The sequence below is a fragment of the Python bivittatus genome, unplaced genomic scaffold, assembly GCF_059951505.1.
Source record: "Python bivittatus isolate LINGU-HERP-01145 unplaced genomic scaffold, Pbiv_v1 ctg000060_np1212, whole genome shotgun sequence".
NCBI classification, from domain to species: Eukaryota; Metazoa; Chordata; class Lepidosauria; order Squamata; family Pythonidae; genus Python; species Python bivittatus.
Window position 1 is genome coordinate 10,346,961 of NW_028277044.1, and position 23,605 is coordinate 10,370,565.

At 42.0% G+C, this 23,605-nt stretch overlaps 1 protein-coding gene across 4 annotated transcripts in view; it reads left to right on the plus strand.

Annotated features, from left to right (window-relative positions):
* The first annotated feature begins 2,284 nt into the window (after positions 1–2,284).
* Positions 2,285–23,605, plus strand: part of LOC103053836 (transmembrane O-mannosyltransferase targeting cadherins 4) — a 75,665-nt gene continuing 54,344 nt past the window's right edge. For 3 of the 4 annotated variants that reach the window (XM_088136490.1, XM_088136487.1, XM_088136488.1), the window contains exons 1-4: positions 2,285–2,428; positions 10,366–10,581; positions 21,856–21,971; positions 23,235–23,451. In XM_088136490.1, the coding sequence (XP_087992616.1) occupies positions 10,420–10,581; positions 21,856–21,971; positions 23,235–23,451 (495 nt within the window). In that variant the 5' untranslated portion in view covers positions 2,285–2,428; positions 10,366–10,419. The remainder of the gene's footprint in view (positions 2,429–10,365; positions 10,582–21,855; positions 21,972–23,234; positions 23,452–23,605) is intronic. The other variant, XM_088136489.1, reaches the window with a different exon arrangement.

Here is a 23,605-nt window from a genome sequence, read left to right on the forward strand (position 1 = left end):
TTTGGAGGGGCCCAAACAGAATTTTATTTTTTTAGACTTCTCATACATTTTAAACAGGTTTTGTAACTTTTGTTACGAAAGTTGTTTTATTTTATTTTATTGCTTCAATGGACAGAGGATTCTTTGATTTCATGGTCTGTTTATCTTTGTGTTGGCCTGTTAAGTAGGGATGCTCAACTGAAAGAAACCAGGCAAAGTTGGTTTTGTACAGTCAGGATGCATTCTGGATGTGTATGCATGCTACATAAATAATACATTTTATTTATTAATAAATAAAAGCTTTTTGCATGATTTTGCTAAAGCAAGCAGTCTTTTTAAAACTGGCATTTGATTTGGAAGTAAACAGTTCAATAGAGTTTGTTCGTGTGAGTGCCTGGAAGCTGTGGGGTCACAGAATACCAACTGCACCTGAGGCAAGAGCTCCATTTTTTATTTATTTATTTATTTATTTAGTTAGTTAGTTAGTCCCCTGCCCATCTCCCCCCAATGGGGGACAAATTTCCAAGAGGTATCTGTGGCTTCTTTGAATCCTGAATAGGGAGATGTTAGTTCTAAACCAGCAGGGTTGTTGTTATATTTGCATTCAATTCATCATAGATGGACTGTGATTATCAAATTCTGCCTCAGTCAAGGGCATATGTGGAAGTTAAGCAATGCCAACTCATCCATTTTTAACAGCTGTAGAAAAAGGTTAAGGCAAAGCAGAATGGTGGCCTTCAAATACTGCTGTTCCAGAAGGCAGGACCAAAACCGGTTTAACTAAACAAAGATCAGGAGGTGCTTTCTAATTTTAATAGCCTTCATTCCTGAAGGTGTTTAAGCAGAGACTAGACAGCCAATTGTCAGGGATGAATTAACCGCATGTGTATTAAACATCCTACACGAAGCAGACTGTTGGGTGCTTCCTACAGCATCCTATTTCATTTTAAAAACATGATACTTTTTGCAGAGTTAAAAACTTCTCGATTTTCATTTATGTTTTTTTTCCTTCAACAAAGTGGTGCCAATTTCCCTCCTCACCCTGGAAGCCCGAATTAAATTAATCTAGCCTGAATTACTGATTCATGGAAAAATTGTCATGGTAGAGTCCTGCAGCCTGGGAAATTTCTAAAAGAAATGCAGAAATACAGAGGGGGCCAAAACAAAGACATCATCATTTACAGCCCTCATAGATTTTCGGTACTGTGGCAGGGCAATTGCATCATCATCAATCAATCAATTGCAAAAGGCAGCTTTACTTGGAACAGCTTCCATCCTGTGACTATACCTTTAATAGTATTAAATGACAACTTTGGCCTATCCCAGGTCCTTGGGAAGGACTCGATAGGTAGATAAAAGTGCAAATCCAGTCTAAACATCTGGCTGACTGTACGACCAATAATAATAATAACAACTGGTCTAGTCTGGAAAAACTCTTCCTTCTCCAGGACGAATGTCTGCCTGCCTCGCACCGCTCCATGGACGTGCATGACCGTTGTCAGAAGAAAGATCAAGGCAAGCAGGGGGTAGTACCCAAATAAGTTGCGCCCCCAGGCCTGCCTGCCCGCCTGCCTGGCATCATTCCCAAGAATAGGTTGGTGAAGATTCTCAGTCATCCAGGTGGAATTATCTGGAGGCTGAGTTGTGGCAGCTGGACTTTTTTTCCCCTTTTGGTTCGATGCGTTTCGCTGCTTGTCCGGGCAGCTTCTTCAGTCTAGAAAGTTGGTTGGGGGGACCCCCAAAATGTCTTCCAGGGTGGCCGCGTTCCTCACTAGCATGATGGGCTCGTTGAAGAGACAATAGATGTCTACTAATAGGGTAGTGCAATAGGAGACTCACCTAATCACATCTCCTACTGTCCCTTCAACGAGCCATCATGTTAGTGAGGAACGCGGCCACCCTGGAAGACATTTTGGGGGTCCCCCCCAACCAACTTTCTAGACTGAAGAAGCTGCCCGGACAAGCAGCGAAACGCATCCAACCAAAAGAGGAAAAAAAGTCCAGCTGCCACGACTCAGCCTCCAGACATTTCCAAGGAACGTCACGGGCTTCCTGCGGAAGAATAAGGCCGCTGCGCTTCCCCGTCCAGCTAAGTCGGCGGGATTTCTTTCTTTCTTCTTTTTTTTTCAGCGGAGCCCCCCCCCAGGCTCGCGCGGTTGCACAACGCCCGAAGGCTCCGCGCGCCCCGCCCCGCCCCCGCCCCCGCCTGGCCCCGCTCCGACCCGCAGACGTCACTCGGCCCGCCAATGAGCGGGGGCCGGGCCTCTGGAGGGGCCGGGAGGGGGCGAGCCAATCCGCCGGGCGCTGCTTTCCGGGAGGGAGGCGGAGAGGAGGCTCCTCCCTCGCCCGGCCCGGCGTGGCCCGCCCCGCCCCGTCTCCTGCTCGTCTCGGAGAGGGCAGAGTTCCGCGCGCGCGCGGCCGGCGCCGCTCGGGCTCCTTCCAGCTGCAGGTAAAGCGTGTCTGGCGCGAGGCGGGGGCTGGTGGGGCCGCGAGACGAGCGGGGCTGGCGGCGGCGGATCCCTCCGTGGGGGAGCGCCACCGGGCTCTCCGGAGAGCTGCCTGCGGCGGAAAGGCTCTTCCGCGGCTCCCTCCGCCGGAGCCCCGCTCAGGACAAAAGGGAGCCGCGGCGGCTCGCGACAAAAGCGGGGAAGGCGCCCCTCGGGGCGGGGAGGGAGCGGCCCGGCCCTCCCCGCCACTCTCTCCTGGACTTCCTCGCCTGCCTGCGCTCCCTCCCCCCCCCGCCGCTCCGCTGCCCTGCCCTGCCCCGCTCGCGCAGCTGCCTCCCGCTCGGTCCCGGCGGCTGCGGTCTCGCCGGGCTACCTGCGCCGCTGCCCGCGGGGACGCGGCCGGGCGCCCCTCAGGCGCAAGCAGAGAAGCCCGCGGAAAGTTCGCGGCTCCCACTTCCGAGGGAGCCTGGCCGGCCGGCGGCTGCGGCGGACCCTCCTCGGCCTTTTGGCGAGGCTGCCGGCGGACAAGACGGTGCTGGGTCGCTTTCGTCCAGCGGACCTGCCGCGCCGCTCTTTGGGCGCCGCAAGGAGCGAAGCGCGCCGCTTCCTTGTCCAGGACCGCGGCTGGAAGGACAAGGCAGCCGCCCGGGCAAAGAACCCGGGCTCAGGTGTCCTGGTCACCTGGCTTGGGATGGGTTCGGTAGCCTGCCAGAACGGAAATTTCCGGCTGGCAGAAGGTGTAGAAAGGGTCCCCCCCTTCCCAGCTTAGGGGGAGAAGGGGGCAGAACTTTTAAAAGAGTTTTTTGGGGTGCGTTTTCGGCCACACACCAGAAAGTTTCGCGTATGCCCGCGCCCCGCAGACGACTCCTGAACAAAGAGAGCAAGGTCGCCGGGCTGTGCGTGCTTGCTTGGGCGTAATCCCATGGAATGGCACGGGACTTTTGTCTAAATAGGCATGCATAGGATGGTGCTGGGGCATAGAAGTCCTTCTACTGAGTCTTTCTACCGAGGAGACCGCAAGTATATAGGACCGCCCTGAATGCGGGGTTTTCCATCCCACTTGGACATAACAGCACATCTCATTTGAATAAATTTACGATTTGTGTAGGTGTGAAAGGGAGGGAGGGATCCATTCTGGAGAATTTCAGAACTTAGTTCCAAAGACTGTGTCTTCGCCTAGAAAAAGATGGCACTCTGCTAAGCGTTCTTCTCTTTGGGAACCTGCATATCCATTGTAGTTCTGCTGAAAATTGTTATCAATCTCCTGCTTACCTTTTTTCCCCATTGATTCGTTTTTAGTGGTCCAGGAGGTTGACTTTAAAACAGAAGGGAATGGCAATATTAGCATAATGCCAAGAAGATATTAGCCGTCATCAGATGCCACTTCATATATTTTTGAGGGACCAATATAGGGGATATTACTATAGTAACCATGGCTGGGTTGTAGACTAAACAAATTAATGTGCACCCCAAATCAGTTTATTTCCCATTTCCAGCAAGCACTTTGCTTGGGAGGCCTGGTACCATCTGCGGGTCAAATCTTAATTGGTATTTTCTTTTTTGGTTTTGGTCTCCCAAGTTAGAAACATCATCATTAAGAAATCTTGTTATTTTGCACAGGGATTGCAAAGTTTTCTTTTTAAAAATTCCTGGCAATATACAGCCACAGACCCTGAGCAGCGAAGTGAAATTGGAGATCTCTTGAGATCTGCATTCCAGTATTTTAAATTTTGAAAGATTGATCTAGGTTCAATAAGCAAAGAAGTTCTGGGTATTAACTATAATGGAAGATTTTGCTTTTTTCTTGTTTTCTTGAGGTGATAGGCCTGACAGTAAGGGAAATACATGAAGGAAGACAATTTTAAAATATATTTTGCAGTCAGGGTTCATTAAAACCATCTCTTATACTGGAAAAACATTGTCTTCAATCTGTAATATATACTTGTTTGCAAAAGCAACAGGTTAATGAGATAAGGCACAGAGACATCCTCTTTTTTTTAATAGTAATTTTATTAAAAATTACACAATGATAAAAAACTAATACAAAAAAAAATAGAAGGTGCAGAAAATAGAAAAGAAATAGAAAAGAAATAAAAAATAATAAGTAAAGAAAAAGAAAAGAAATATATAAAGAAATGACTTCTCCCTTCATCAGAAGTATAAACAGTTTTGTAACTTATCACCTTCTCTTAAAATACAACAAATGATCTCTTCTGCCCATATTCCATCTCCTCTCTATATAAACATATTGTCATTTCAGTCCTGATAAACAAAAGGGTTACCAGAGATAACATATCTATTTTAACCTTGATCAAATAAACCAACTTTATATTCCTTCCTTTTACTTTTAACAATCTTGATTTTTAATCCCCTCAAATAGTCCTAGAATTTGATTTCTTTTCATTTTTTTCTTTGTCCCTTTTCACAAAATTCTTCAAACTTTTAACAAGCCTCTTTTGTAAATCCAATATAGGAAAATTATCTAAGTCAGTCTCTTGGTTTGTTACTTGTATAACCCTTTTAATTATTAAGACATCAGCCAGTTTCTTTTATATGCCCAATATAGCATCTTTTTCCATATCATTCTTGTAACCTGTTATTTTTAAATCCACTTTCAGATCAGCCTCAGTCTTGTCCAGTAAAACCTGTTCCATAACGTCTTTTAAACACAGTCTGTCTATAGAGGTGGACACTCTTAAGATTAACTTCTGAGTCCATTGTTCAAAAAATACCCTTCAGTATGTCCAATGTTAAAATATTTTGCTCCATTCTATATTAGTAGGTCAAATTTAAGTGTTCTCCTTTAATTGTAATATTTACTTTCTTCTAGTTCCCTCAGTGTCCAACCTTCAAAGTCCCATCCTATCATTTTTTTATTAAAGAATTCAAAACAAAAGCGTTTTCCCATAGGAAGGATTCTTATAATTAATTCCAAACTCTTATTTTGAATCTGTCTGGGCCATTAGTCCATTTATAACCTTCCAAAACCAAAATTCTGATCACTCATTGATATTTATTCCCCCTCCCAATTTTTTTTTTTTAAATCCTTAAACTTGTATTTCAAATTTTTGCTAAGGATTGAAGGAAACTCACCCGGTGTTTTCAGACTTGTTGATCCAGAGGTTCCTAATAGCTGAAAAGCAGTTAACGAGCAATTTCTGAAAGTGATTAGAAAAGGAAGTATGCAAACCCAGTGTCCTTTTGAAGGCACCAACTGTGGTTTGAGCAAGATGGCTATTCCCTCATCCCCCAGCGCTCTAAACCGCAGGAGACCACTGAGGAGCAACTGTCTAGAGCACTTGTGGGCAATCTCAAGTCCTCTCCTTGTCTGGAGAGGAATTATTGAAGAGATGGTCTACTTGCCTGCTCTTGATTCCACCATGGTCGTCATTTCTGCTTTTAGCAGAGCCATCTTCAGTTCACCATTTCTTCCCCAGCAGTCCAGCACAGAGACATTCTCTTGGATAGTAGCTACAGTGTACAGAATAAACCATTTTCCATTGTTCTTTGTAATTTATTAGACTATTCTTGTTATAACTTTTTTTTGGTGCCTTCAAGTCAGTGTTGACTCCTAGTGATTCCCTGGACTAGTCCCTGCAGGTTTTTTTGGCAAGATTTCAGAAGTGGTTTGCCCTTGCCTCCTCCTTCCTAGGGCTGAGAGAGAGTGACTGGCCCAAGGTCACAAGCTGGCTTTTGTGCCTAATGCGTGGCTAGAACTCACAGTCTCCCGGTTTCTAGCCTGAGGCCTTAACCACTGCACCAGACTGGCTCTATTGTTATATCTAGGAGCGTACAAAACATTTCCTATTTGAAACAGATTGCTCTGAGTTGTTTTAAGCTAAGAATACTTCTGGTATGGTGAGAATAGTATTGCAAATGCATAACTGAACATTCTGGGCTTGAAACTTGTACATTATTGATGGCTATGTAAGGCAGCCTTTACAATCTGGTGCTTAGTCCTTACACATTTGCAGCGTACCAGGTTGCAGACAACTGCCAAAGCCTAATATATATTGCTGATGAAACTACAGCTTCTTGAATGAGTCTGTACATCCTTTGGTTATATGATCTCTGAGCTTGTACAAACACACAAAATCTGCATAAGGCATCATTCTTGGCATAAAGCAGTCCAACCAACAGGTAAAAATAAACTGTACATTTATTCAGCTGCTGCAATCTTCTTATCCATCTCTGGTGCAGAAGTCCATGTGGTTAATATTTCCTGCATAGAAGAGATCTGATCTGCAGCAGGTGATTATGGCCAACAAATGCACAACCGAAAAATGCCCCAAGCTAAAAAATATATGGAAGTAACTTGGATATAATTTAATTTTATTTTGCTCTTCTAAATTATTAAGCATGTGTAAAGTTATACCCACCCACCACTGTCCTAAATGTCTTCTGAAATTATTCTGAAATAAATGGATTCCTTTTTTGAAGATCTTGAAGATCTGGTGTTTAGGCTATGGTATGCAGCAGTTGCATCATATCTGGCAGAGGCTGGAGTTCTAATTCTGTGCTGCTATGTTAAATCTACAAAAAGGATATTTTTCTTTGTGGGCTTCTTTCATCTTCATAATGCTTATTGGATGGGTGGCATGAAAGCAGAATCCTGGGAAACAATTTTGTTTTCCATAGTTCCAGCATACTATGTACTGTAGTGGCCTTTTGTGGCCAGAAGTAAAGTATTCTCTGATAGTGGTGAAAAAGGAGAAAGGACAGTGAGGAAGATTCCATTTTGAAATACCCAGATGAAGACCCAGAGACCCAAAGGCTCCAAATCAAGATAAATTTCTGCCATTCGTGAATTTGCACCATTTGGGGCTTAGCTTGAAAGAGATCTTCAGAGTTCCTCAAAGCTGCATTGAAAACCTGGGTTAGCAGAATTTGCTGCTACCTTTGTTGTCCACGCTAATGGCTGGACAATAGAACTGTCATCCTTGAGATTTTTGCATTGCCAAGATCCCCAGTTCTTTCCATCTTTATAGTAGCCCTCCTACAAAAGCAGGAATTTTATTTTGCATCATTCTGTGTGGAAAGTCACTGTTAGCTAATTGGGTGAAGAAGTTTGGGAGGGAAATTGAGAACATGGCCAAGAAAGAAGCATATGTTAGGAGAGTGATAGATTTACTTAGAACTTTGCTTGGAGGGAGACAAACTGTAGATATTAATGGAATAAAGACTGATAGATGCAAATTAATCTCAGGAGCACCATTTGGGGCCTAGCTTGAAAGAGATCTTCAGGGTTCCTCAAAGCTGCATTGAAAATCTGGGATGCTAGAAGTTTTGAAGAACCAGCTTGTTTTTACCATGTATATGTTCACCATGACAGAATTCTAGTAAAAATGAATTACAGTCCAGATATCTAAAAAAACGTTTAAAAGTAACAGTTCAAAGGGATTTACTCTTAGTTAAGGTCATGTAGAATTATAGCCTAACTTAATTCAATATCATAACAATAACTTACATTCTGGTTAATAAAATCTGCTTGTATCTTGGCATAACACTCTTGAAACAATGACAATACTACTTGTATAAAGAAATGTAGACAACTTGGATCAAGGAATATATAAGCTATTAATGGAGGAAAAACAACAACTCCGGAAGGTGGAAAATTCGAGAAAGAAACTCAAATCCTCCTTGATTCTGTTTGGTGTTTGGTAGAGCAGAGAGAAACTGACAGGCTTTCAAGATTCTGTTACTATGCCCTACAACAATAAAGTAGCATTCCTGTAATCCTTGCAATGTTTGTCCTGATCTGACCTATATTGAAGGGCTGACAACTTGTTATCCTGAAGTCTTTAAATGATACGGTCTTCTTCTAGTTCACTTTGACTCTTGGTGACTTCATAGACCCATCCACATAATAGGTGATTTGCCACTAAGAAATTCTGGATTTTTTTTCCCCCAACTTCCCACTTTGTCCTACAGCCCCAGAGGCCTATTCAAGTACCAACTAGGCCAAATCTAACCAGGCCAACTTCCAGGCCCCAGCAAGATCAGCCAGGGGTCAAGGCCATCCTCTTTACTCTCTACAGTGGGTAAGCAACTTATGGCTCTTCAGATGTTGATAGCAGCCAGCATAATTCAATTACAAAAAAGTCAGGGAGTTCTAGTTTAGAAATATTTGAAGGGCCACAGGATTCCCATTTTTGTTTTAAGAACTCAGCAAGATGGACCCTTTTCAGTAAGGTTTCAGACTGGCTTATAGTGCTGAGATAGCACTGCTTGTGCTTGTGGGTTACCTTTGGAGGGCTTGAGATGGGAGTGTACATCCAATCTTGCCTTCCTAGTTCTCAGCAGCTTTTGATACCATTAACCATAGTAATCTTCTGGACCAGCTTCAGGGGTTGGGAGTGAGCATCACTGTTCTGTAGTGGTTCTCCTCCTCCAATGTTGATAGGGGAGAAGAGGCTCAGCCCTAGACTCCTCTTATGTGGGGTGCATCTACTCATTCACCACTCTCCCCACTTCTATTTAATATCTACATGAAACTTCTAGGTGAAGTTATCAGTCAGCACAGGGTAAAATATGAGTATGTTGATGACATTCAACCATATATTTCCACTCCTGGCCACACAAGTGATGCTGTTGCAGTTCTTGCCTACAGCCTGGAGGCTGTAAGGGTGTGGATGGGGACAATAGGCTGCAACTTAACCCTGGGAAGACCAACCGGCCCTGGGGTTTAAGGCCCCCAGATCTGCGATTTTTCATCTTTAGCTGTTGATGGGGTTGCACTCCCCAGACAGAGTTGGTATGCAATCTGGGGGTCCTCTTGGACTCACTGCTCCTACTCGAAGAGCAGGTGGCAGCCATGGCCAAGGTAGCTACTGCAAGGAATCATCTTGATCACCAGTTGTGCCCATTCCTGGACTGGGAGGCTCTGCTCACTGCCTCTCCTGCTTAAGTCACTTCCCAACTGGATTACTGCAATATACTGTTCGTGGGGCTGACCTTGATGGCCACTCGGAGGCTCCAACTGGTCCAAAATGCAGTGGTGTGCACAGTTGTGGCAACCCCAAAGTTTGCCCATGCAACACCAGTGCTGTACGAGCTGCATTGGTTTCCAGTATGGAATTCAAGATGGTGGTTATTACCTTTAAAGCCCTTCATGGCGCAGGGTGAGGTTACTTGCAGGACCGCCTTATCTCTGAGGGTTTCTGCTCCATCAGATCCAACAAGATGGGCCTGCCCCAGATCCCCTGAATCAAGCATCCCTTCTCTGTTGCAGCACCTTCCCTATGAACAGCTTCCCCTCTGAGAGTTGGAGGGCCCTGAACCTGTAGGGCTTCTGCAGGACCATTAAGATCTGGCTTTTTTTCAGGTGTTAGGGACAGGACATTAGGGAAGCCAAATATATGCATCTCTGTGAATTTGTTATATGGTGTTCTAGCTTTTTTTCCCTTTGTATTGGAATTATTTTAACTTTGGTTGTGGGGGCAGGGCGTACTATATTTTATTGTATTTTTTGTAAATTGGTCATTAGCCGCTCAGAGTTATGTATTTAAGATGGGCAGCTGTATACATTTTCTAAATAAATAAATAAATAAATTTAGGTTCACAGAAAATAGAGTTTGAGTTCCAGAATTCTAAAATATTGGGTGCAGACATTTGCCAGGTAGTCCTTTAACAACAGAGTACTTGTAATAACTTACTCAGCCTGTTGCTTATTATAACTTTTGTGAGTATTAAAGCCATTTAAACCACACATTTATACCCAGCTGAAAAGCACTTTTATAATATTGGAAAGGAGTTTTTATTTTGTTTTCTCCACGTATAACCCCCCTCTCCCCCAACTACCAGTGCGTTACAAATGATGTAGCATCCATGTGTGTTGGCAGGTAGACCATTAAATATTTTTATAGGCTAGTAAATAGTTGTAGAAAGTTGTTTGTAAAGCTGGGTTGGCTCTTTATGCATATATATTGTATTGTTTCAGATTCACAACCAGCATAATGTTGGTACTCCAAATTCTTGACCAGAAGTGTGCAGAATGGCGCAGGGGGAAGTTAACCTAGACCATGATATACCATTCCTGATCCTTCCTCCATATTGGGCCAAAGCCATTGTGGGATTTCTTTCGATTATCTGCTTTGTGAACAGCTACGATGGAGATTTTGTCTTTGATGACTCTGAAGCTATAATCAACAATAAGGTTGGTGATTTATTGTTGTAAATAGAATTGAAAAGAATTACTTTCTTCCAGCAATAAGGCAGAGCAAGTTTTATTTGTGCTTCAGATAATTGGTTACATTAATCAGATGAAAACCTTTTAAATAGATGTAGTATACACCTCTGATTAATCAGAAACACACTTAGAGATAATGTTACTTATTTGGAATGTAAATTTGAAAAAATACAAAAGAAAATGCCTTAAATAAGTTAAAACTGTGTATTTTTCTATCGCACCAGCAGTCTCAAAACATTATTTGGAGAACTGAAGTTGTTTTGTCATTTAGGAAGACAAACATAACAAATACTATATTTGTGCTATACTTTCAAAATCACGGCTGCTGCAAAACAGGGTTATTTTTGCATGAAATCATTAGGAAGAAAAAGAAGTATGATGCAAATATACGTTGTTAAACACATTGAGATTCAGGTTTTGTAATAGATTATATATACACCATATTTATTTTTCTGACTTCCTGGTTTTGGTGTGTGTATTTGTATCCATTAAATCATTTGCCTGAACTCTAATTTGTAGGTCTACAACCATTTTACAAATGATGGAAAGATGTGCATGATATAAGGATAATATATACATAAAAGGACTGGGAATGGTGCTTTTGTATCTGTCCTCCTATCTCTGGTTATTCCATAATGGTGAAAATGCATTTTTAGTGTACTATGTCAAATAGTCTTAAAGTTGAGCTTGGAGTATGACTTCAAGCAGTTTGCTTAATCTTCCGCCACAACTGAATTTTGAAAGCTAGAAATAAATGAAAAGCATCATCTTAACCTTATCATGCATTTGAAATAACTAAAAGGGAAAAAAAGCACAGTATGTATTGCATTGCCTTTTAGAAGAGAAGTGATTTAAATAGTTTATTTCAGGGATTAGTTTTAGAGTGGACACATTCTGAGGTCCATGTTTTTGCAAGTTATCTGTTGTCAATTCCTGAGCTCCCTGCTTTACAGCTGCTACCAGGATCATCTTTGGGGGAGGAGTCAAAAAAGTCAAGATCACCATGATCACCACATGATCAAAACCTTGTCCCCTTTTTATGTGCATTGGAGCTTCAGTTTCAAAGTCACAGTGGTCATCTTCTCACACACAGACGCTCTGGCTGCCGCTCCTCATAGTCACAACTTGTTTGTCTTCCTCTCGGAGCATGCAGGCAGTTTTAAGAGTGAAGCAGCAAACTTCCTTCTTTAATGTGCCCTAAGAGGGGTTGGATGAGTAGCCATGGTGAGTCTTGGGTGGATCCACCTTCAGAGAGTGACTTATTTTACTGTGATATCAAATATTTTGGAAGGGATTATTTGATTTAACCATCCAAGTATTCTGGAAAGGGATCTGGTTGAGTGAAATCAGTTCACCTCTAAGTTCCCTCCCTGACCACCAGTCGCCCCCAAATTTGGAGCTGGCACTGATTTCATTTAACCAGCATACCCTTCCAAAGTCACTTTGGGGCTTAAGAACTTAAGAAAAACCCTGCTCAGTCTGATGCTAATTGTAGCTAATTGGGACTGGAAACATCGTTAAGCAACATGGTCGTAAGTCAGAAAACTACATAACTACGCCATTTAGCGACAGCAGTTCTGGAAGTCCCAGTTGCCATCATTAAGCAAGGACCACGCGGGTCATTAAGCAAATCATGTGACCGTGAGTTTTGACTTCCTGCCGGCCTCTCTATTGACTTTGCTTGTGGGAAGCCAGCAGGGAAGGTCACAAATCACGATCACAAGACCATGGGATGCTGTGACAGCCATAAGCATGAGGTCCGGTCATAACTACTGACTCATTCAGCACCATCATTAAGTTTGAATGGTCACTGAATGAGTGGTCATTAAACAAGGACTACCTGTATAGCATCCTTTTTTTGAGGAGCCCAGAAACAGCACCTTGCCTACTTGCACCCCTGAAAGTTGTCTCAGCCATCCTGATTCCTCCAGCAACAGTTAGCCCTTGCTCTTTATCTTCGCCAGCAGCCAATGTTTATCCCCACAGGGCGATCTGCGCATTGTGATGCAGTCTGTCACTGAATTCCATGGAGTTCAAACAGTGTTCCAGATACTTTCTAGCTCATATAAACATCTCTCTGTTTTGTCTTGTTTTAAAACATAGAGCAATGATTTATCTTTTGTGTGTGTAGGAAGGCAAACACTTGATCAAATAAAGCATTTGAGGCAGAGTGCCTCTCTCTGAACATGTGTTAATTAGAACGATGTGTCTTTTGCCAAATGTTACAGCCTGCAACGCAAAGACTGCTGTTGAAAATCAAGTGTGGAGATTCTGATCCAACAGAATCATATGCACATAATTTTTCTAATGAATGTGTGCTAAGTCAAGCTGAAAGGAAAACAGGAATGTTTTTTCATGGTAGATTCCCTGTAATAAGAGCACAGCTTTAAACGGAGGCATTCCCAGTATTCTTGGCCTCCTGTGAATGCTCTTGTGACTTTTTCGTTAAGTCAGATTCACACAACTGCTTCTAAAGCATATGTTCTAAGTGTTCTGATGAGATATAAAAATTGTCAGCCGAGATTCAATGCCAAGGTGATGTGGCTGTCAGATCTCCTGCTCCACCGTCATCTGTATGCCAATTTCCACTGTGGCTGTAAGCATTTCTATCACCTCGCATCACAAGGAAGCACGGCGCACCAAATTTCAGGGAAGCAGAAGCCACATGTGGCTGAACTGGGAGCCAGCTGCTGTTGCAGATGGAGGTCGTGGCTTTTTTTGGCACGGCAGAACCCAGACCTGTTCAGAATAAGGTTAAAATGGGTTGGACTTCATAGTCAGGACTGTGAGCCAGATTCATACTGTGAAGGGGGAGCAGAGGTATCTGCAGCGGAAGTCAAAAAAGTCAAGATGGTAGCCACCACCATGTGATCAAAGTCCCCACCCCTTTTTTACATACATAGCAATGCATATTTTAAAGGGGTGGAGCTTCAGTCGCAGTGTTGTGATTGCCTTATTGAGTTTTTTGTCCCCACCCTTGCCGATGCCCCCCAGGGGAGGGTGTTTATATAGGAAAACGTATGCATATTGCACGGCCTTTTTATAAGGCTCAGACTGACTGCACGTGACAGAAAAGCCTTGCCTGTCAGATTGGACAAAGCTATACAGTAGTAAATGAGTTGCAATACATTATATATGTCACAAAAAGCTTTATACCAGTGTTTTTCAACCTTGGCAACTTTAAGATGTATGGACTTCAACTCCCAGAATTGTCAGCCAGCAATTCAGTTGCCAGCAGTTGAAGTCCACACATCTTAAAGTTGCCATGGTTGAAAAACACTGTCTCATACTGACTAGAAAGGCACGTTTTCCAAGTTAAGGAATTTTGTGCTAGCTTTTAAAGACTATACTTGTTTTTTTGCTATTATTTATAAGAAGAATATATATTGATTAACATCCATGTGTAAAAGATAGAAGTCTTTTTTTCCTGATAAAGGGGCCATAATCAGTGCAGCATTCCCCTACCTGCCATCCTGCAGATGAACTGGACTACAACTCAAGTTTCCACTGATAAATAGATACATTTTTCTGATCCTCCAGCACCAAAGAGTATTTCTACTTCCAGTGCCTGGAAATAGTGTTACTCCAGATCTCTGTTTGTGTGTATCCATGTATGAAGGGAGAACAGGACATCTTGTACTGTTGGCCCTCAAGTTCTCTGTAAAAACCAATTTTATCACATTGGAGACAATTCAAAATTGCAGTAAGAAACTAGTTGGCATCAAATGTCAATAGAGAACAGGACAGGATAATTTTTAAAAATAAAAATACACTGCAGATCAAGATAGGCATAAGGAATAGTTATTTCAGCAGAGTTGGCCCCAGGACTGTCCAATATCTGCATTTCAGAAGCCTCATGTAACAAAGCTGGAAAAGAACTTTTGTAAAGGCTTTAAGATCCACTGCCAGTCAGAGAGAGCCATGCTGGTCTAGAATGATTGATGTGGTATAAGACCACATTGCCAGATCAGATATGTAGTTCTACGGTCAATTAGATGAGCATAGTCCTCTCTCCCAAATTCTGTGGATAGGACTCCTGACAGGAAATCCATAAGAACTGACCCTCTTGACATCAACTCCTTGGTTGTTAGGTTGGAGAAAGCTTTGCAGCAGTAAATCAGTTGCAGGACTGCTGTCATTTTTATTGGCACAAGCCCATCCTTACATGCTTCGGGATGTACAAGCCTTGGCAAAGTGAGATCTTTTATAGTGGGTTGTTTAAGAAACTCCAGCAACCAATCTAAGCCCTGTAATGTGAGGCTTGGGTTGCACTACCGTGCACACTAGATGGAGGGAAACCACTGAAAATGGAATTCCACTGTAAACACTCTGAAATTGTTGGCTGATGTCAAATGGTTTTATTTAGCTTCAGCCTGTTCATCCTCATCTTGAAAATACTTTCAAGTAAATGCATCTAGAATAAGGGTTGCAAGAGAAAGGACACCTAACTGAACTATTGTTCTTCATTATCTGTGCAGGTTTCATTATCGTCCCCCTAGATCATATTCAAGATTCAGCCAGTGTATCAAGAGCATAGGCCCTGTACAAGCTCATGGCACATTTCTCTCAGGCGCCAAACAAAAAAGTATTGCGTACTTCAGGATAGTGCTCTGTGATATCTAATGAAAGTATGGCGTGGACAGTTGTGTGTGCTATAAAATGCTATATTTTTAAGTCTCCCCTTCCTCCCCTCTCCCAGATTGACAGATTCTCTTCTGACCCAGTGCCAAACATTGCAAAATGCCCATGTTTGAAGTCCTGTCCTCTGTACTAACCTCTTGCTACCAGCTTAGTGTCCACCTAAGGGACAGGGACCACAGTTTTAAGCACACATACTGGAGAGGGGACTCTCTGTGGATATTACTCTAAAGCAGTGTTTCTCAACCTTGGCAACTTGAAGGTGGGTGGACTTCAACTCCCAGAATCCTCCAGCCAGCATGTTGGCTGGGGGATTCTGAGAGTTGAAGTCCACCCACCTTCATGTTGCCAAGGTTGAGAAACACTGCTCTGAAGAATCCATCTGTTGAAGTGGGTTTCAGATCTTGAAAGCAGATGTCACAATGGATGTGGTTCATCTCTAAAGCATTACAAGACTGTTGTTTGGCTACCTGTCAAATCAACTCCTAGAAAGATTGAATCTGCCCTGATGTAGGCACTTTATATAAAAGTGAAATCTAATGATACAGTGGATTAGACTGTGTTTCTGACAGAACTCTACTGCTGGCTTTTTGTTTTGTTTTTTTAAACTGAGTGAAGTATTCTTACAGAGATGGTCATTGTCTTATTCATCCAAGCCAAATCCTTCCCCTATTTAAAGTAACGAGAGTTTCAATGCAAACTGCGCCGATGCCAGAATTTAATTTCAAACTGTTTCTGAACTTTTGGTTTGCTTTGCCTTATTTTTATATTTACTGAAGATGAAGAAGAAAGCCCATGGATGTAAGCTGTAGAATAAATTATTCCTGGGTTGTAATACTTTGGGCAGCACGCATGAATAATTTCTTATTGTTTGCATTCTGCCTTATGGATGTAATGAGACTGCCTGCTGGGTTTTGTAATAGCCAAAGTTTCTATTAGTGCAGAACAAATACATTAATATGCTCCTGCTACCTCTGAAGTATTTAATATGGAGAAGGAATCCTGAAAACTACAGTACTGTGTGCTCTATCTCTCAACAAAACACACTGATTAAAGTATGACTTTCTTCTGAGTAAACATGTCCAGGATCAAGCTGTACAATTATTAAGACTTGGGTTTTGAACTATAGGATCCAAACAAGTTGATTTATTTCATCATTCTCCCAATTGCTAACTGTAGATATTACAGGCATTCCTTGGGAACTCTTTCAGAGTGCCTCCAAAAGATGACAGGTAATTATCATTTTTAACATTACAGGAGAAGAAAATAATTAAATACATAGGGAATAATCACAGAGATTTTATTTAATATTTAATTGTAATTATTAAATTAAAATCCAACATAGTTCTTTATCTTGGCTTTCCTGCTATGGCAGGGGTTCCCATCCTGGGGTGCCCACACCCCCATGGCGTGCAAGATGGAATTTCAGGGGGTGCGACAATTTTATGCACTGATTGAAAAGCTTATTTTTTTAAGTTCAGTTTGTTCACCTGCATTAGAAATTAGACTTCATCTTCAAATGTGATATTACTTTTGTAGGGGGTGCGAACATTAATCAAACATTTCCTAGGGGCGTGGGGCATAGAAAAGGTTGGGAACCACTGTACTATGGGGTATCTGCTGGAGGGCAGGGGGAGTATCAAAAAAAGTCAATATGATGGCCATAATGGAAGCCCTACCCTTTTCACATGCTATCTCAGCTGCTCAGCACTGTTCTTTCTTGGGCTGGTTTCATAACAACCCAGTAGTAGATAGGAGCTTGGATCCTCTCAAGTTTTCTTGTGCCAATGTCTACAGGATACATATTGATCATGGAAAATGATTAGTTTAGCTCTGTACAGTTTTTCAATACCTAACGTGGCATTGTGGTAACATGAACCAGACTGGGAGGGAGGCAGAATTATTTGCCCAAGGCCATTCAGTGAAATTCATAGCCAAATGAATATCTGAATCAGTTGTAAGCAACCAGAGGCCCTGCAGATGTTTGGAATTCCAACTCTCACAGTTTATTGCTATTGGCCATAAAGGGTGAGACTCATAGGATTTGAAGTCCCAAACACCTGGAGAGTACTACCTTGCCTATCTCTGATCTGCATCCTTGTTTCCCACAACTGATCTTCCTTCTGAAGTCTGTATGTAGTCTTAGTTCTTGCCTGGGTCTGTTGTAGTCAGCCAGGACACCCAAATGGATGGAAGAACTCCAAACGTGTGGGCTCTGCAGAGCGATACTCAAGGTTTATGCATCTAAATGCAAAACTTTGTGCAAATATGCATTCCTGAAAGAACAATACACATTGTTAACCTCTCTTTCTTTCATATACATGGGTATGTACAGTATTGTACAAAAGTTTTAGGCAGGTGTAAAAACTGTAAAGTAAGAACACTTTCAAAAATATTTATTGTAATCATTTATGTTTATCAGTTTACAAAATGTAAAGTGAGCGAACAGAAGAAAAACCCAAATCAAACAGATATTTGGTGTGACCACCCTTTGCCTTCAAAACAGCATCATTTCTTCTAGGTGTACTTGCACACAGTTTTAGAAGGAACTCGGCAGGTAGGTTGTTCCAAACATCCTGGAGAATTAACCACAGATCTCCTGTGGATGTAGACTGCCTCAAATCCTTCTGTCTCTTCATGTAATCCCAGACAGACTCAATGATGTTGAGATCAGGGCTCTGTGGGGGCCAAACCATCACTTCCAGGACTCCTTGTTCTTTACTCTGAAGATAGTTCTTAATGACATTGGCTGTATGTTTAGGATCATTGTCCTGCTGCAGAATAAATTTGGAGCCAATCACACGCTTCCCTGATGGTATGGCATGATAGATAAGTATCTGCTTGCATTTCTCAGCATTGAGGACACCATTGATCCTAACCAAATCTCCAACTCCATTTGCAGAAATGCAGCCTCAGACTTGCAAGGAATCTCCACCATGCTTCACTGTAGACATTCATTATTGTACTGCTCTTCAGCCCTTTGGCAAACAAACTGCCTCCTGCTACAGCCAGATATTTCACATTTTGACTCATCAGTCCAGAGCACCTGCTGCCATTTTTCTGCACCTCAGTTCCTATGTTTTCGTGCATAGTTGAGTCGCTTAGCCTTGTTTCCAAATTGGAGGTATGGCTTTTTGGCTGCAATTCTTCCATGAAGACCAGTTCTGGCCAGACTTCTCCAGACAGTAGATGGGTGTACCTGGGTCCCACTAGTTTCCGCCAGTTCTGTGCTGATGGCACTGGTGGACATCTTCTGATGTCAAAGGGCAGTAAGCATGATGTGTCTTTCATCTGCTGCATTAAGTTCCCTTGGCCGACCACTACATCTACAGTCCTCAGCATTGCCCGTTTCTTTGTGCTTCTTCAAAAGAACTTGAACAGCACATCTTGAAACCCCAGTCTGCTTTGAAATGTTTGCCTGGGAGAGACCTTGCTGATGCAGTATAACTCCCTTGTGTCTTGTTGCTGTACTCAGTCTTGCCATGGTATATGACCTGTGACATGAAACTGTCTTGCACAACTTCACCTTAGTAGCAGAGTTTGGCTGTTCCTCACCCAGTTTTAAGCCTCCTACACAGCTGTTACTGTTTCAGTTAATGACTGTGTTTCAACCTACAGGTGAAACTCGAAAAATTAGAATACAGTATCGTGCAAATGTTCATTTATGTCAGTAAGGCAACTCAAAAGGTGAAACCAATATATGAGATAGACGCATTACATGCAAGCGAGATATGTCAAGCCTTACTTTGGTATAATTGTGATGATTATGGCGTACAGCTTATGAAAACCCCAAATTCACAATCTCAGAAAATTAGAATATTACATGACATCAATAACACAAGGATTGGAAATAGAACAATATCGGACCTCTGCAAAGTATAAGCATGCATATGTACTCAGTACTTGTTTTGGGCCCCTTTTGCAGCAATGACTGCTCCAATGCGGCGTGGCATGGATGCTCTCAGCCTGTGGCACTGCTGAGGTGTTATGGAAGACCAGGATGCTTCAATAGCAGCCTTCATCTCCGCTGCATTGTTCGGTCTCATGTCCCTCATCTTTCTCTTGGCAATGCCCCATAGATTCTCTATGGGGTTCAGATCAGGCGAGTTTGCTGGCCAATCAAGCACAGTAATCCCATGGTCACTGAACCAGGTTTTGGTACTTTTGGCAGTGTGGGCAGGTGCCAAGTCCTGCTGGAAAAGGAAGTCAGCATCCCCATAAAGCTCATCTGCGGAAGGAAGCATGAAGTGCTCCAAACATTTGAAGCCCATGTCCAGGATCCATCTGTGTGTGGTGGCTCTTGATGCACTGACTCCAGCCTCAGTCTACTCCTTGTGAAAGTCCCCAACACTTTTGAATGGCCTTTTCCTGACAATCCTCTCCAGGCTGCGGTCATCCCTGCTGCTTGTGCACCTTTTTCTACCACACTTTTCCCTTCCACATAACCTTCTATTGATGTGCTTTGATACAGCATTTTGGGAACATCCAACTTCTTTTGCAATTACCTTTTGGGGCTTTCCCTCCTTATGGAGGGTGTCAATGATGGTTTTCTGCACAACTGTCAGGTCAGCAGTCTTTCCCATGCTTGTGATTCTTACTGAACCAGCCTGAGAGACCATTTAAAGGCTCAGGAACCCTTTGCAGGTGTTATGGATTCATTAGCTGATTAGAGTGGGACACTTTGAGCCTAGAATATTGAACCTTTTCACAGTATTCTAATTTTCTGAGATTGTGAATTTGGGGTTTTCATAAGCTGTACGCCATAATCATCACAATTAAACCAAAGTAAGGCTTGACGTATCTCGCTTTGCATGTAATGCGACTATCTCATATATTGGTTTCACCTTTTGAGTTGCCTTCCTGACATAACTGAACATTTGCACGATATTCTAATTTTTCGAGTTTCACCTGTACATATGAAATTGATGATCATTAGCACCTGCTTGGTATAATTGGTTAATCATGCACCTGACCCTAATCCTACAAGATCCCTGACTTTGTGCAAGTGTACAAAGTGTGCAAGTGTAAGAATTGATGCTGGTTTGAAGCCAAAGGGTAGTCACACCAAATATTGATTTGATTTAGATTTTTCTTCTGTTTGCTCACTTTGCATTTTGTAAATTGATAAACATAATTACAATATATATTTTTGAAAGCATTCTTACTTTACATTTTTTCACACCTGCCTAAAACTTTTGCACAGTACTGTATGTATATGTGTTTGTGTGTATATATAATCTCACCTTGGCAATAGATACAAACATGACCATGCCTAATGAATTTTTTGCCCTTTGTTGCTTCTATTAATGTTATTCATCAGCATGGCACAGTTGGGCTGACCTATGCATTTTCATCTATCAGGAATAAAACAAACAATGATAGTTTAACAACGTTGTGTGAAAATTAAGAAAGCATCTCAGCAGGGAATTCAACTAGGAGTTGATAACTAGTTGCCATCTGTAAGATTCTTGAGCTCTCTCTCAAAATGTGCATGTGCAAATTCTTGTACCAGCCAAGAAAGGGTGCTGAATTGGGCACTGTCAGTTAATTGCAAGTTTATCAGATGTTAGAAGAGTTAAGCCAGCTCCCCACTCATTAAAATTCAGTTAATATTACAAACTTGGAACTACTATACACTGCACTTATAATGGCAATTCTATGGGAAGGCTTGATTATACAAATTGAATACAAAGCTGTAAGTGACTGGAAATGGTGGTATATAGTTTTTTTAAATAATGGGTAAATAAATACTTCCTTTCTCTCCTGGTATAATTTTGTGGCTTCAGCTACATTTTCCCAGGTAGAATCATACATTCAAGATCAAGAATAAGAATAAGAAATTATTTAATAGATTATTTAAAATAAATTAAAATAAAGTATCTGCTATCATCTATTTATGTGGTCACTAGGAGTCAAAAATGACTTGATGGCACATAATCAAACTTATGGCACATAATCAAACCACCTTACTGAAGAGAGTTTTTAATCAAACTGAGATCCAATGCATAGCCACGGCTTTCTTAAATAGGAGTGTTCTTGCCTTCCTTGCCTTCTTGGCTAATAGGCAATGTACCTTTTGTTGTGGAATGGACAACAAAGTTATTTCACATTATTTATTTTCCTGTCAATTACGTGCTAGTCCTAGAAGTTAGTTTTGCCCCACCTTATCCAAAGGTTTTAGAGACATTGAAATAAGAATGAAATTATTCACTCATCAGAATCTTTTTTTGTCATTGAACAAGTTGCAAAGTTTGTTGTCCCAAAGCTGTGTTTGAGCTTTCTCTGTAGTGGTTGTAGTTTATTGCAAAGGGGATCAGTATGAGTTTAAGTGTTGAAATCTAGTTTTCAGTAATTAAGTGAAGAAGTTTATTTTTTCCCTTCCTTTTTCTATCCTGTGCAAAGGTTGTGGATAAAAGCAAAAATTATACTCCCATAGTAAGCTTCTGGAGAAAATGCAACATATAAATAAATAAGTAATAAATAAGTAATTTAAAGGATTAGAGAAATTATTAGCCACAATCTCAACTGAACTCTTTTCTTGGTTTACTTCAGTCAAAGCTCAGATTTTGAGCCATGATGATCACATAACTTTTGTTCTTTCAGGACCTCAGGGCCGATACTCCACTTGGTGATCTGTGGCATCATGATTTTTGGGGGAGTAAACTCAGTAGCAATACAAGCCACAAATCTTACCGACCACTTACTGTATTAACTTTCAGGTGAGACATTTCGGGCTATCTTAAGATTGCTTTCATTTTGGGGGGAGTCATTAATGGAGATAAAATTCATTAAGATGCTGTCTTTTTAGTGAAATAAACTGTCATTTAGTGTTGTATACTATCCATCAACCACCGACTGATCTTCCCATCAGGATGCATAACCTGTTGTTGGATTACAATGTGTGTGACAATTATTTTGGGTTCCCCTACCGTGAACATCCTCCCATGGTTCAGGACAGCTGGAAACATTGCATAAATAAAATCTGGCCCTGACTTCTAGATCACTAAGAACCCTGGAAGTGTACTGTGCTTCCTTCCACAAGTCATACGTTGCCACATTTTAACACAACATGTAGTTGCATTGGTACTTGGCTGGAAGGCTGCCATTGTATTATCATTCTCATTGGCACCCACTCCTGCTCCACTATGGTACTGTCACTGTCACACCCGCACACACAGAGCCTCTTGAGGAAGAACGGTGAGTAATCTCCAGCCTTCCTTTGCAAGCCCATGGACTGGTGGTGGTGGGTTAAGCCCAACATGAGCATCTAATCTTACATGGGAAGGTGAAAGGGAGAGATGAGTAACTATCACAGCAGCATTGCCGTTGAAGGCCCCGTATTGCTGTATGTTGGGTGGGGGCAAGCATTCCACTCCTACTTGGATTCCCACTCCTACGTGGAGTTGCCAAGGATTGAACTTGGGAGTTTTGGCATGCAGAGCATGTGGCATACCATTTACTTGTTTAGCGTACCCATTCAGTTAGCATCAGTGGCTATTTGTAGGGATTACACTGTGCTGAGGGCAAGATACTCTTGATGCTGTCAAAACCACTCTTTTTGATTGCTACTATTTTAATGTTGCCCTAGTACTAACAGATATTCAGGAACTGTGTCTCAGAAGTCATGTTATATCATTGGGCAAGGAAGACAGACAGGAAAGTAGAAAGCACATGAGAAGGGAGAAGAAAGACCAGGAACTCTAAAAGGGGTTTTCCATTTCTGGGTTGAGGGGAGCCTGCTTCCCACTCTCTGATGCTGCACAAACCGGGATGCTCGTTGCTAGGCCAAGCATTAAGTTGCCTGCCTTTTGCATCCCCGTTTGTCACATTCCTTCAGTGTTTCCTCTCTGTACTAAGTTACACAGGCACTGCCATTTCTGTGCATACTTCTAAAGCACCCTTCTGGGTTGTTTTAACATATTCTAATTTCATTTATTCTTATTTTTAACTTCACTGTTTTCTTTTTGTTTTCCCTTGTATAGGATTAATTACCTTTTAGCTGGAGGCTTCCACCCATTGGGCTTTCATATCATCAATATAATACTCCATTGTATTATTTCTGTCTTAATTGTTGATGTCTTCTCAATATTATTGGGTGGGCTGCAATACACCAATAAAGGAAGAAGGCTAAACTTTGTCCCCAAATCATCCCTCCTAGCTGCTTTGCTGTTTGCTGTACATCCTGTGCACACTGAATGTGTAAGTACCTAATGACTCAAGTGTTGAGAAGTGCTCAGAAATGTCAGGGTTCCATCATCTAATCATCTGTATCCTTGCAAGTACCTGTCTTATATGCAGTCCTCTGTGTGTGTGTGTGTGTGTGGGTCTGTATACAGCATATCTGATACATGTT